General features: G+C 34.3%; 1 protein-coding gene across 4 annotated transcripts; it reads left to right on the plus strand.

The window, feature by feature from the left end:
* Positions 1 to 6,988: 6,988 nt before the first annotated feature.
* Positions 6,989 to 13,401, plus strand: LOC120092972. Of its 4 annotated transcripts, none has more exons than XR_005486235.1 (4): positions 6,989 to 7,064; positions 7,156 to 7,266; positions 7,494 to 7,579; positions 13,013 to 13,401. XR_005486235.1 is itself a non-coding variant. In XM_039051242.1 (2 exons), exon 1 carries the CDS (start codon positions 10,964 to 10,966, stop codon positions 12,041 to 12,043), a length of 1,080 nt encoding a protein of 359 aa, XP_038907170.1. In that variant the 5' UTR covers positions 7,586 to 10,963; the 3' UTR covers positions 12,044 to 12,869; positions 13,013 to 13,401. The 4 variants fall into 4 exon arrangements, 1 of the variants encoding a protein (XP_038907170.1); XR_005486234.1 differs by lacking the exon at positions 6,989 to 7,064 and adding an exon at positions 12,758 to 12,869 and having other exon boundaries at positions 7,075 to 7,266; XR_005486233.1 differs by lacking the exon at positions 6,989 to 7,064 and having other exon boundaries at positions 7,077 to 7,266.
* The last annotated feature ends 2,093 nt before the right edge of the window (positions 13,402 to 15,494 follow it).

The following is a 15,494-nucleotide window of genomic DNA, read 5'->3' on the forward strand; positions in this document are numbered from 1 at the left end:
CTAGTTTTAGTTCCCCATTAAATATTAGTTTGACTATAAAGTATTATTAATTAATTTATAAACATATTGTTATATTAAAAAAAATTTACATTTATTATTTATGTAATATTTTATAATTTGTAATATTATATAATACATATTTTAACTTTTCTAAAAAAATTAATTGAGTTTATTCTATGAGATACTATATTTCTAAATATTTTTATATTTACTTAATATACTTCTGCATTTTAAAATTTAAAATTCAAAATATGGATACATTGAAGATATTAAAATGTTGTTTTTAGAATTTCTATTGTTTGGATCACAAAATCCGAAAATAATTTTTAGAAACAAAATTCAGATTGTCTGCTAAACATATATTTGCTTAATTCAGTAAATTTGATAACATTAAACATAATATGGATTGCTAACCAAACAGGCTTGGACCAAACGTTGTTATTCTTAAGAACTTAGAGACTAAATGTGTATATTTTGAAAACTTAGGGACCAAGCATGCTTATTCTTCAAAACTAGAGGAATAACAAGGTAATTTTTCTTTAACTTATTTTAGTACCGTGAACTTCTCCTAAAAAAATACTCTTGATCACCACTTCTTCTTATATTGCTTTTGAATGATAAGCTACCACTATTATGTTTTAGTATTTTTTGTGTTTCATTATGGTGGTGGCATGTACTTGGCCAACTATCACTTCCAATGTACATTTTTGTTCAATATAATGGAGTTACAAAATTGGTTGCTTTCGTACATGATTTTTCAATCTAATCTACCATACTTTGTGCATGTTCAACAACGTTGATAGATCCTAAAATGACCAAATGGACGAAGAGCATAATGTAACTTAAAATTAAACACACTTTAAAAATTTGGTGGAACAAATCTTTTTATTTCTATTTACAATATATGATATTTAAGTTAATAGTATTTTTTTCTTCAACTGCTTTTCAATGATAATGGAACAGGATTGTTTTGTAGAAATCATGTATTTAAATTTACACTATTTTTTTGTGTCATCGTGGTGATGACCTATACTTCCCAACAATTGCTACTACATACACGTTTTTTGTGTGACATTATAGAGTTAAAAGAATTAGTTTTTTTAATCTCCAAAACATAAAGATTTCTTAATAAGTAATGAATTATGTAATCTAATCTCACAATCAAATAAAGGGATAATAACGTAACTTAAAATCTAACACATTTTAAAAAAAAAATTGGCGGATGAAATGCTTTTATTTATAATTACAGAATATATATCTAATATGCCATTGTTTGAATTAAAAAAATAGTAAAAAAACAACTCAGATTAAAATAATTTGCACTTCAAACACAAACTATACCCATGATAAAATAGTAAATATCTTTGACTAATCTTAAGTAGGATATTAAAACCTAGGAAGATGTCCACCATATATTGAACCCATGACTTCTTAACCCTTTATCAAGGCCTAGAGATGTCCAATTTTCCTACGGGGATAGGGCCCGTGGGGCTCCACCTCAAACAGGGAGGGGATTCTCGATTAGGTGGGGAATGGAGGAGGGAGTGGGGAAAAAAATTCCCCATGAGCTAAATCTCTGTCTCTTATACACATCTAGATGTGTATAAGAGACAGTTATATATGTGAATAATTTGATTTACATTTATTTCTTTCTACTAAAAAAATTAATTAGTTTTTTTAGGCCAAAATTTGAGTAATTTATTTTTAAATTCAAATTGTCATATAAAACTAACAATAATAAACAATTTAGTGATAAAGTTAATTATTTAATTAAAATTTGTTTACATTACTGATTTAAATCAATTAGTTTTTTACAAAAAAAGAAAAAAGTAATGAGAAAAAATTCCCACCGGGGAACCCTGTCCCCGTGAATTCCCCGTGGGGAATCCTCGCTCCGATCTACGTGGGGAATTTCACGGGGATAAGGAATGAAATGGGGAGCGGGGACAGGGATGGGGAATGACATCCCGGCCCCACCCCGCCCCGTGTACATCTCTAGTTATGCTTCCTATTTACCATTGGACCAACCCATGATGGTTTACCTTTAAAATATTATACTTTTATGTAGTCTATAGATTTCAAGATACTACAATTTTATCCTCAAATTTTCATCAACCTGATCACTTTACTTTTCTATTAATTAATTTAAAATAATTAAAGTAATTATTAATCAAAATCAAATTTCAATCATTTTTATCAATTAAAATTAATTAAGAAAAGGACTAAAAACAAACATTACTAAAAATATGGAGATAAAAAAGTAAACTTGAGAAACTTAAGGAGTTAGCAAATAGAAATTAAATTCAAAATTCTCAAATAAAAATCCAACCTTTTGAAATTTATAGACTAGAAAATTATACTAAAGTTAGAGACTGAAACCGGACCTTTAATATTAATATTGTTGTTTTCAAAACTTATTAGAGAAATATTGTTGTTTTGAAACTTATTAGAGAAATATTGTTGTTTTGGGAGTTCGAGGCTAGAGGTTGAACGTTGAGAACTCGACGAACAAAGAAAAACTTGGAAACAATACGTAGGCCGAAACTTCAACCCTCGACAAGGGAAATCTCGCGAATCTCGCTTAGGTTATCAAAGGTTGAAGTTTCGACACACATCCACCCTTGAGATTGCAGGTTTATTACTTTTCTTTTTCCCTCATAGAGGAAATAAAGTAATGAGATGGTATACTATATGTACTATGTACTCGAGCTACTTCTAACAACCTATGCATTTTTTATCATTTCAAATTAGACGGAGGCTTGTGGGATTGACGTGAGGGGGTGAGGATGACTACATTTCTGGGAGCGAACTCCAGGCGAATATGAAGCGCATGGATACAAGTTATGCCTTGGAATGAAAGACAATTCCGAATTAGCTTTGTCTACGAACAAATTTTGTATATTAGGTTGTCGAAGGTTACACACATGTCGAAACTTGAAGCAGATTAAAAGGAGGAGCGAGATTCAAAGCGAGATAGTAGGAGAGACGAGATGTTGAACAAGATTTTAAGAGAGAGCGAGATTCAAAGCAAGAATGTTGAGAGAGCGAGATGACTAATCTGATTACATTAAACTTGGTAAAATGAAATGGTTGAATAATTGAAAAATGAGATTATTCAGGAATACACCATTGAATGCTAAAGATTACGCATTGAGTTTCTAGTAGTAGATCCATAATAAAAAAAAGTGTTTGTGATTGTTCCAGAAGAAATGAAAGCTAGTAATCATTAAATGAAAAAAATAACAAAACATACAGAAGAGGCGAGATATTGAGAGAGAGCGAGAGTGAAGAGAGAGATCTTAGGAGAGAGCGAGAGCGAGATCTTAGGAGAGAGCGATACTGAGAGAGTGAGATCTTAGGAAAGAGCGGGACTAAGAGAGCGAGATCTTAGGAGAGAGCGAGAGTCTTCACTTTATTTGAATTTTCTATAGAAATATATATAAAAAAGAGAAAAAAAGAGCTAATAATCATACTATAATTGAATAATCATTAGACTATAATTGAATATTTAGATTATTATACTATAAATTGAATAATCATTAGACAATAAATTGAATAAATGAATATATTAGATTATTATAATGTAAAACTTTATTGATTTACAAAAAAAAAAGTTGAATATACAGTAGATTATTATAAAAAAAAATTGAATATACAATAAAATGAATATATATAATAAAAAAAATTATTTATTATTCAATCCCTAATTATCTGAGCCCGTCTTAGTAACGAAGGACACTTCCTTCAATTATGTCCTAATTAGCTTTGTCTCATCCCTGTCAGTATAGATACATTCCCCATGAGCTAAATCAAGGAGCAAACTCCAGGCGAATATGAAGCGCATGGATACAAGTTATGCCTTGAATGAAAGACAATTCCGAATTAGCTTTGTCTACGAACAAAATTTTGTATATTAGGTTGTCAAAGGTTCCATACATGTCGAAACTTGAAGCAGATTACGGAGAGAGCGAGATTCAAAAAGCGAAGATAGTAGGAAAGAGCGAGATGTTGAACAAGATTTTAAGAGAGAGCGAGATTCAAAGCGAGATTTTAGGATAGAGCGAGATTCAAAGCGAGAATGTTGGAGAGAGCGAGAATGACTAATCTGACTAACATTGAACTTTGGTAAAATTGAAATGGTTGAATTAATTGAAAAATAGATTATTCAGAAATACACATTGAATGCTAAGATTACGCATTGAGTTTCTAGTAGTAGATCCATAATCAAAAAAGTGTTTGTGATTGTTCCAGAAGAAAATGAAAGCTAGTAATCATTAATGAAAAAGATAACAACAATAACAGAGAGAGCGAGATATTGAGAGAGAGCGAGAGTGAGAGAGAGATCTTAGGAGAGAGTGAGAGCGAGATCTTAGGGAGAGAGCGAGAGTCTTCACTTTATTTGAACTTTCCATAGAAATATATATAAAAAAAAAAAGAGAAAAAAGAGCTAATAATCATACTATAATTGAATAATCATTAAGACTATAATTGAATATATTAGATTATTATACTATAATTGAATAATCATTAGACAATAAATTGAATAAATTGAATATATTAGATTATTATACTATAAATTGAATATATTAGATTATTATAATGTAAAACTTTATTGATTACAAAAAAAAATGAATATACAGTAGATTATTATAAAAAAATTGAATATACAATAATTATAATTAAAAAAATTGAATATACAATAAAATGAATATATTAATAAAAAAATTATTTATTTATTCAATCCCTAAACTATCTGGAGCCCGTCTTAATAACGAAGGACACTTCCTTCAATTATGTCCTAACTGGTTACAAATCCACATCGTTGTGAGTCGTTGTGATAACGTGAATTTTCGGTTCTAACCAGGTCTTCTCAATAACGATGGATCAGGATGTTAAGACAAGACATATTAGGGTGCGTGATCCAGTAATCTTTCATGCGGTACAGGTTCTCGGTACTTTTGCAACTATGGGTTTTGGAGTGATTTCCAACAATGGCTCCACACTGCATTCATGTTAATGACGCTCAGTTAGTTGGACGAGCCTACGGTTCTCGGTATGTTGTTTTAATTCAATTTAATTTTTATATCACCGATCTAGTTATATTTAAATTCTAAAATTATCAATTTAAAAAATTTAGGTGGAGAGACAAATTTTGTGGTGTGACTAGGATAGGCACACATGTAGTCAACCAGTATAGATACATGTTTGATCTGCTTCAACCTGAAAGGTACATTACACTAAACCTAATTAATTATTTTATTCACATTTTTATTGTATTTGTCTTTAATATTCTCTTAATATAACATTTTGTGTTTCAGGTTATTTGGAGCCGTACAAAATTATTGTACATACTTTGCCTAATTTTTGTACGAATGGTCAAACATATGGTGGACGATAAGTCCTCTCCATATGTTTTCACATTGGTGAATTGCATCTTCCTGACAGGGGATGAGACAAATTCGGTTTTCAGCAAGATGTCCATTGCCTTGTAATACTGAACCCGTACTGCATGTATTGACCTAAAAAGTGGAGATTGGTTCAAAAAAGTTGCACATTTGGTAGTGATGGCACTATCGTGCAAGGTTTATTGTAGTTGAGGTTTCTCTTGAACAGTTTGACACAGATGTCACTCCAGAATATATCATTGGTATAATAATATCACAAGGCGCTACGTCACTCGTCCGGGAGTAGCTGTGGGTCATCTGGTAAATGAATGAATATTATCTAATTTTTTTATTTAAATTTATTTTAAATATGTGTCTAATTGTTTTATAATTCACAGAGATCGAACAACAGTAGACTTCATGAGGTTGCGAATTATCCGAACCAGGTTCTTGCTATATGTAGTGACAAGCAAAGCTATATGAGGAAATTCAATTATATGTACGATATACCTATTGTTCCTCCACCAGCTCCTAGACGTAGAGGATCTGTTCGGGAAGAGGATGAGTTTGATAAAGGTTGCACATTAATGTGGAAGAGTTGCCCCCTATGACGCAGACGCAGAGTCAAACTGATTATGTTAGTCTGATGATGATGATGCCAGCATTTGGTTCAGGACATTATGTCTTAGAGGCTGGTCCTTCGTCTTCATACGTGCATGGACATGGTCGGGGTCGTGGAGAGTATAATGAATATTTATATTATGAATCGCTTGCAGAGGTAACAGAGCAACATCAAGAAGAACCCGAGTAACCTCAAGTTCGAAGTCGACGACGACAACCAGCTTGAAATCGACGACGTCCTCCTTGTGGGACACATTGATTTTTATAATTATTTTTATATAAACGAGATATTTAATTTATATATTTTTATTTTGATGAGTTATTATTTTTTTTTAATTTATTCTTTTTAGAGTTTAAATAAATAATAAAAAATTTTTTAGAATTTTTTTTTTTATAAAAATGGAAAATTAAAAAAAAGAGAAAGGATTAGAGAGAAGAAGATGGAATGTGTAATAATTAAAAAGGAAAAAAAGGGAAATTTGTACGATATTCTCGCTCTCTATCAAAATCTCGCTATTTCGCTCTCGCTCACACTCACGCTCACGCTCTCGCTCTCTCTCATAATCTTGCTCTCTCTCATAATCTCGCTCTCGAATTTGATTGGAAAGTTTAGTGGAAAAAAGAAGAAAATTCATTAGCTCGTTATTTAGTCAGACTTGCTGAGATGACAGAATCCGTAAAAATTATTCAACAAGTTTTGGAAGGAATTCTAGGGGGACCTTATGAAAATTTAGAAATACAATCTTTTGACAGAGGAAGGTCTCCAGAATGATAATTAAACAGACTCAATAATAATGTTAGGAAGGGCAAGGTCGAGGATTCAAAGTTCGACGTACAAATGAAAGGAAGGTCAGGTCGAATTTTGAACCCTCGACTTATTTATAAAAAAAAACAACAATATTTTTATAAATAGTTTGAAAACAACCCTATTTTCCCCTGAAACCATATATTTTCTCATATATATTGCTGGGCTTTTTTGGATGATTCCACCGAGGCCCAGGAAGAACTAAGCTGATGGAAGTGCAAGACAGCTGTTGAGATTGGTGATTCACACGAAAGGTAAATAAACAATTTTACTTTTTATTTCCTTACACTGCAAACCTAAGCTTTCGATGAAGCTCTCTCTAATGGCGATTTTCTTTGATGAAAGGGAAATCACATGCAAGGTTGAAGATGGAGTAGATGAAGGAGAACACAACAATTACGTGGTTCGGTCTAAGCACGGGAAGTAACCAATTCTTGAAGAAAAACTCAAAACCAAGTACAAGTCTCTCACACTCTTTTTCTGATTTTCCGTCTATGTAATCTAAAAGCAGAAACCTCTTTTATGTCTAAGAAGTTTTCTGTTACAAGAAGATTACATGTAGTTATTGAGAGTTTAATTTGAGATTTTGACCGTTGATTTCATTATTTTACAAATCTCCACCTTGAAACCAACGGGATAATTTCTTCAGTTCCTTCCAATGATTTTTTTCTAACTTTTTTCAGCTAAGTCGAAGTGGATTAGCTCAAAGAATTTCTGGAATTTGAGCTTGGTCATTGGCTTCGATAACATGTTAGCTGCATTATCTGAGGTATGTACTTTCAGAACTTCAACTTCTTCTTGTTCTATCATCTCTCGAACAAAGTGGAATTTTACGTCTACGTTTCTGGTCCGATTGTGTAACTAAGAATTTTTTCGATAAGTGTATGGTGCTTTGATTGTCACAAAATATTTTTTTTCTGTTTTCTATTGTATGCCCATGTCGGAAAGTAATCCTCTTAACCATAGACCTTCTTTGATTGCCCCTGATAATGCTATGAACTCTGCTTCTATTATGGATAGAGCTATTACTGATTGTAGTTTGCTTTCCAGGAAACAATAGCCTGATAGGGACCTCCATTTGTTTAGATCCCTGCATAGTTAGAGTCCACAAACCCATATAGTTCAAGTTCTGATTCATTACATCTCTGATAAGTCTCTAGATTCATTGGATGCCTTTAAGTATCTCAGAATCCATTTTATAGCTTCCCAATGCCTCTTACCAGGGTTAGCCATGTATCTACTCACTAGTTTAGCTGCATATGACAAATCCAGTCTAGTAGAAATCATTAAGTACATTCGATTGCCTGCTGCCTGACTGTAGGGAACTGATGACATTTGATTTAGATGTTCGATGTCTGTAGCTTTAGGAGAATTTGCTGCTGAGAGTTTGAAGTGTTGAGCAAGAGGTGTAGCCACCGGTTTGGCTTCACTTAATTGTAACCTCTTGATTACCATCTCACAATAAGCTTGCTGATTTATGAATAGAAGTGACTGTTCCCTGTTTCTAGTAATATCAATCCCAAGAATCCTTTTAGACTCTCCCAAATCCTTCATGTCAAACTCTTTCTTTAGAAATTTTTTTACAAGATTTAGGTCTTCTTTAGAACTCCAGCTAACATGTCATTAACATATAGAAGTAGATAGATTTTGCCCCTGTAGGACTTAGCATTCACATACGCACAATTGTCGTATGAACTTCTCTTAAACCCATTGCTTGCAATATAGGTCACTGTTTTAGTCCATAAATGGACTTATTTAGCAAGCAATATAGGTCTTCTTTACTCTTTTCTTCATATCCCTTAGGTTGGACTATGTAAATGGTTTCTTCTAGATGTCCATGTTGGAAGGTTGTTTTAATATCTAGTTGATCCAACTTTAAGTTGTTCTGAGTCACTTGGGATAGCAAGAGTCTGATTAATGTTTGTTTGACCACTGGAGAAAATGTTTCAAAATAATCTATCCCCTCTCTCTGAGTGTAGCCTTTAGCTACTAACCTACTGCTTCCTCAAAAGAAGATGATTCATCATCTGTGTGAGCCACTGATGAATTCAAGACTAGGTTCATATAGTTTGTTTCAATGTACCTAGCATGAGGTACTATAATCCTTCTTTGTTTGTCTCTAGCAAGTGAGTAATGACTCAAATCAGTTTGAAATTCTTCTAATTCACCTTGTTCAATTGTTTCTTCCTTTGATATTTTTGTTTCAATTAGTGGATTAGAACTCTAAGGCTAGTTTGTAACCTCAATTTCATTAGTCATAGGCTTAGAAATACCTTCCGACTTCTCTTGTTTCTGCATAAACATCTTAGATTCTCTGAATGTTACATCTTTACGGTTAATGAACCATTTTTCAATAGGATGCCACATTCTAAAACCCTTAACTCCATTAGTGAAACCAATAAACATACATTTCACAACTCTGGCTTTTAATTTCCCCTGATTCTGATGAACATACCCCACGCAACCAAAAATCTTTAATTTGTCTAGGTTAGGAGGGTATTTGGTCCATTTCTCTTCCGGTGTTAGGAAAATTAAGGAAGTTTGAGCACCTGTTCAGTGTATAGATAGTGTATGAAGCTACTTCAACCTAAAACTTCTCATGTAGTATTGCATTAGATAATAGACATCTAACCCTCTCCATAATAGTTCTGTTTAGTCTTCCTGTAATACCATTTTTTGGGGGGTGTGTCTAACAGTTCTATGTCATAATGCCTTGTTCTCTGCAATACTTATTAAAGTCCTCACCCGAGAATTCAAGGTCATCTGTTCTTAGGTAATTTACTTTCTTCATGGTTTGATTTTCAATAAGTATTTTCCACTTTTTAAACTTATCAAACACTTGATCCTTAGTCTTAAGAAAGTAAACCCAATTTTTTCTAGAATAATCATCAGGGATAGTAAGTACCTTGAACCACTTAGAGAGGGAGTAGAGGCTGGTTCTCAAAGATCTGGGTGGATATAGTCTAGAATTCTCTTTGTGATATGCTGGAACTTGATGAAATTGTGCCAAGAATACAATACTCATAGAAAGTGAGTTGTTCACTAATGCCATTAGGAAGTAGCCCTGTTTAGATAGAGCTTGAAGTCCCTTTGCACTAATATGAGTCAACCTTTTGTGTCATATATTTGATAGACCCCTGATCAAGAAGGTATATGTCCGGAAGAAGAAGAAGAAGCAAGGTGAAGGGCAAAATAGACAAAATGATGTAATGCAAAATGAATAGGGATCTTGTGGGGACCAGGGATCTTTTCTGTTATTATTCCATTAGCATTCTGTTATTAAGTTGTTAGGCTGTAGATATAAATAGGAATAGGGAAGGTAAGGTTTAGGCATCTTTTTCTTGTATTGAAAATAGCTCAGAGAGCTTGTAGAGGGGAGGAGAGCCTCGGCTCCCTTGGTTGAAAGCCTAAAGTGTGGATATGTAATCCGAGTACTATCACTCTGGTATTAGAGCAACGGTCATTGGGGAATGGTGAAGAAGATGGAAGCTCAAATTTCTGCAATCGAGGAACAACTGACCTTATTGCAAGTAGGGATGGAGGCTTGGATGGATCAGAGGTTTACGGAAATGAAACAGGTAACGAACAATGTGATGACAACATGCTTAGAAACGTGGGGTGAAACGATGGAGCAAAAGATGTTGCTCGCGCTCGAAACATGGTCAAAGAGAAGGGATTTTGCAAGGAAGGGGGAGGACACCAACTCATCTGAGCGGACAGTAACGAACAAAGGGAAACAACTGGAGGGTGAGGGGAGCAATAAGAAAGAAAGCTTGGTGTGTAAAGAAAAGGTGGAGGTACCTCTATTCGATATGCATTTGCAGAAGCTCGAAATTCCATTTTCAAAAGGAGAATTGGGAGACGACCCACTCGGATGGTTCCATAGGGTGGAACGCTACTTCGTGGTCACTAATGGGAAGAAGAGCGAATGCCAATGGAAAGTTGGGCTGATTTCAAAGAGCAAATGCTCTTGCACTTCTTGTCGGCCAAAGAGGAAGACCGTCGAGCTCAGTTCTTGAACCTCAAGAAGGATGGGACGGTGAGATCATACTGATGTCGGTTTGAGCATCTTTCAGGGCCATTGAAAGATTTATCGGACGAGACACTGGAAAGTAAGTTCGTTAGTGGGTTGAAGGAAGATATTCAAGTGGAAATGCGAATGTTTAAGTTAGTGGGTATTAAAGAAAAATTGGGAACGGCCCAGCTGATTGAGGACACTGAAGAAGCCCATAAGAGGAAGTGGGGAAGCAGAAGCCCAAACCCAAGCCAGTCAGTCCAGACAACCGGGTCTACCATAACCCTGGGTACGGGTTCAACATCGGGTCAAGGTAACGTAAATAATATCCCCACGGCCCGTACGATTTCTCTCAACCCTAGCCGTAGCTCGATAACTTCTTCAAATTCAGTGACACTGCGAGATGTGAACGGCAAGGCACTTTCGGTCGGCAACTACAAGCGACTCTCTGATAGTGATATGCAAAGCCGCGGAGACAAGGGGCTATGTTATCGGTGTGATGAACGGTACAGCCCAGGCCACCGTTGCAAGAAGGAGCTGAATTTGCTAATCCATCCTGATGAAGAGGAAGAAGAGGCTGTAGTTGAAAAAGGTGTGGAATTGGAGAATGTTGAAGGAATTACCCCGGCTATGCTAGAGAACATGGAACACCACCCGACGATATTACACCCAACTGAAGCCGAGATTGCTGAACTATCCATTGAAGACGAGATTGCTGAACTATCCACTGAAGATGAGATTGTTGAATTATCCTTAAATTCTTTTGCTGGAATTGACTCTCCAAAGACAGTGAAACTGATGGGCACGGTAGGGGATAACAATGTAGTAGTGTTGATTGACAGTGGAGCAACCCACAACTTCATTGATGATCAATTGGTTAGTACACTCAACCTTCCTTGCTCACCCACCTCTAGTTGCGGAATTATGCTTGGCACAGGGAAATCGGTTCGGACCAATGGCATCTGTAAAGGTGTAGTCCTTAATCTCCCTAATTTAACTATTATTAACGATTTTTTTCCCATACCTCTGGGAAGTGCCGATGTGGTAATGGGTGTTCAGTGGCTCATGACCCTCGGGCAAGTGGAATGTGACTGGAGCACATCGAAGATGGACTTCCAAGTGGGAGAACGGCGGGTACACTTGAAAGCGGACCGGAGTCTGGTGAAGTCTCAAATCTCCTTGAAGTCCATGATGAAACACATGATGAAGGCAGGCTAGGGAATCCTCCTTGAATTGAATGCTGTAGGAATCCTACAAGAAGACGAGTCCCTCTACTGTAAAATGGCCAGTGGATGCCCCAAAATTCAGGAAGTCTTACAACAATATCAGTCTGTGTTCAGACCAATGGAGGGGCTGCCACCGTTAAGGTGCCACGACCACACGATTGAATTAAAATCAGAAGAGGGACCGATCAACGTGCGTCCATATAGGTATCCACAATTTCAAAAGGATGAGATTGAACGGCTAGTAACAGAAATGTTGACAGCAGGCATCATACAACCAGGTACCAGTCCTTTTTTCAGCCCGGTTTTGTTGGTAAGAAAGAAGGATGGCAGCTGGAGGTTCTGCGTGGATTACTACCCCATTCCGGTTGTGGATGAACTCCTTGATGAATTGACCGGGGCAGTAATATTTTCCAAGATTGACCTTAAATCTGGATATCATCAAATACGAGTCGCACAAGACATCCACAAGACGGTCTTCAGAATGCACGAGGGGCACTACAAATTTGTTTCAATTATTTAGGCTGCCCAGTTTACTAAAATAATTGTATCAAATTTCTTCAGTCATGAAAAAATAATCATACTCAAGTTGCTAAAAGATTAAAAACAGAAAATTCTTCAGTTGATCTTCCCTTCTGCCACTGCCGAGAAATAGTTATAAAAAAAATATAAAATTTCCTTTGCGATTTATATTTTATTCCTTGTACAGAAGATGAGCCCATAGTTTGCCATTCAAATGGTAGCCCCAAGTTTGTTCCCAAGTCTTTTGAATATGATAATGATGCTCTCAATTCTGGTGGGATGAAGCTAGAAGATCAAAGGTTTGGATTTTATTCTTTTGGATCGGAGTTTGTTCTTGGACTTGTTTATTGTAGGACTTTGTACATTCTTGATTCCTCATTGTGAAGCTTGGTTTGTTATGGGTTACTATGTGATTGAATGTATCTTTCTTTTTCATTCGCAGGTGTTGTGATTGTTTTGCCATTGGGGATGTATTGTCCTGGGTCTCGTTCTTGTTAAAGCTGCTTTAGCAACCTTGCGGATGTAAATATTGTTATAGTAGACTTTTCTATAATAATAGTTTTTCTATCTATTTTGACTCTGTCCAAAAAAGCACTCCATATTTCATCTATTGTTCTTGTAGGTTCTTGAATATATGTATCGGAAGAGTTTTGTAGGGGAATGAGAATAATCAAAATGCTTGAAATTGTAAGCTTCCATTATGTTGGTTGGTCTGTTTGTTGAGAGGGGAATGCTTTGGCATTATTAGAATTTAAGAGCATTGTACCTCTTTCGAGAAGACACTTGCTTCCTTAGTTTATACTCCTACCAAGTTTATTTTGTGTATTATAAGAATTTTATTTTATGCATGTAAAGGTAAAAAAGATATTAAGAATTTTATTTTATGCATGTAAAGGTAAAAAAGATATTATTGATTTGCATGTGCATGAGCAACAAAAAAAAAAAATGACAATGATACAGATATTTAATATCGGACAATTATGGACAAAGAGGTAAAAACCGACATTGAAAATAGTCTTCAATGTCGGTTGAAAACTGACATTGAAGATAATTGACATTGAAATCTTGGTCATCTATAATGTCGGTTTAAAATCGATATTAAAGACAATCAACATTAAATATCTTTTATAACACGATCTTTGATGTTGGTTTTCAATCGACATTGTATCTTTATAATGTCAGCTTTAAATTGACATAAAAGCCTAGTTTTGTAGTAGTGACCTTTGTAGTTATTTTTTGCTCTTTAAGTATCATTGATTCTCTAATAAACAACCTATTTATGGTCCAACCAAAAATAAAATTCCTCTCAGGCCAATGAGAGGGTAAAACCTCATATTGTCCAAGTTTCATCACTTAAAGAAACAATTTATCTATTTACCTTTAAGGAGGGAAGAAGGGAATTTTGTCTTGTGATGCTATGTCCTCAACTCTTCACTCGATATTGTTCCCAAAATGATAGGCTTATCAAGTTAGCAACTAGGATCATTCTCATCCATATAAATCAAAGGATGACCCTTAAGTAGAGCCCATAATTCACTCAGGGTTCAGGTTGAGTTACATTGTAATCGTTTGAAATATTAATCTCTTCAGTTAACGGTGTTATAACGAGAGATTGTATATTTTGCGCTCTAGTTTTATACAATCTCATTACATAGGATACCCTCAATCACATGTCTCTACATGAACGATTTGAATCAAATCGTTTGTAATAATTATAAAGTGGATTGTATTCATAGTGTTATTAGGATAAGACACCCAATTTTATCCATATATTATAGACCTTTTAGGTTATTACTTGAACACGATTAACTTGTTTGTCAGCCACATACTGTTTAAGTTACATGAAAATAACATCATATCTTAGTTTATTGGATTTGAGTTATGTGATTAAATAAATAACGATTATTTATTAATAACAATTACTATAGATTTTTTTAAATTTACAGATTACGAATTTAGAACATAAATTTCAACAGATTCTCCTTTTGCCACGTTGATGAATAATGGTTCACATAACTAAAGGTAAAGAAACCATTTAACTTTTAATTTCTTTACACTACAAATCTAAGCTTTCAATGAAGCTCTCTCTTTTTTGATAAAAGGGAAATCACATGCAAGGTTGAAGATGGAGTAGATGAAGGAGAAGAAAGGAAGAAGAGAACACAACAATTACATAGTTCGGTCAAAGTGATCTACAACTATGGAAAGGAACCAATTCTTGAAGAAAAACTCAAAGCTAAGTACTAGTCTCACTCTTTTTATTATTATTATTATTATTATTATTATTATTATTATTATTATTATTTTATGTCTATGTAATCGCGTTAAGAGCAAAAGTCTCTTTTATATCTAAGAAGTTTTCTGTTACAAGAAGATTACATGTAGTTATTGAGAGTTTAATTTGAGATTCGTCTGTTGATTTTATTATTTTACATATATTGCTTCAATATAACAAAATAACATTGATATGGAAGGCAATCACAACTCCGTTCATTCATTCTTAAAACAAATAAGAGTGGAAAAGCTAAACATAAGAATGACTAATTAGTTGTAATTAACTTATATTCTTCTCTCTCGTTAGTTAAAACTTTCATATTCTACAATTATTGTACTAAAGAAAAATGGTATCATAATGTTGAATGCTACAAATTCTCAAATAAATAAATAAAATGACCCGGAAAAAGGTCAATTCTACAGCCTACAAGTAAAGTTTATCTAATATTAATTTACACTTGAGAGGTGATATGACCTACACATTGCCCACAAAATATAAAACTAGTTGAAAGCTTTGAAGTAAGCTTAGTTGATAAATTGGACGAATAAATTTAATCTGCGGTCCCCAAATAAATATAAAATTGCGTCCTCAAATAAATATAAAATTACGTACGACGATAATGTTGACAAATTAAAATTTATCCAAATTA

This window comes from Benincasa hispida, chromosome 12 (assembly GCF_009727055.1).
Source record: "Benincasa hispida cultivar B227 chromosome 12, ASM972705v1, whole genome shotgun sequence".
In the NCBI taxonomy this organism is placed as follows: domain Eukaryota; kingdom Viridiplantae; phylum Streptophyta; class Magnoliopsida; order Cucurbitales; family Cucurbitaceae; genus Benincasa; species Benincasa hispida.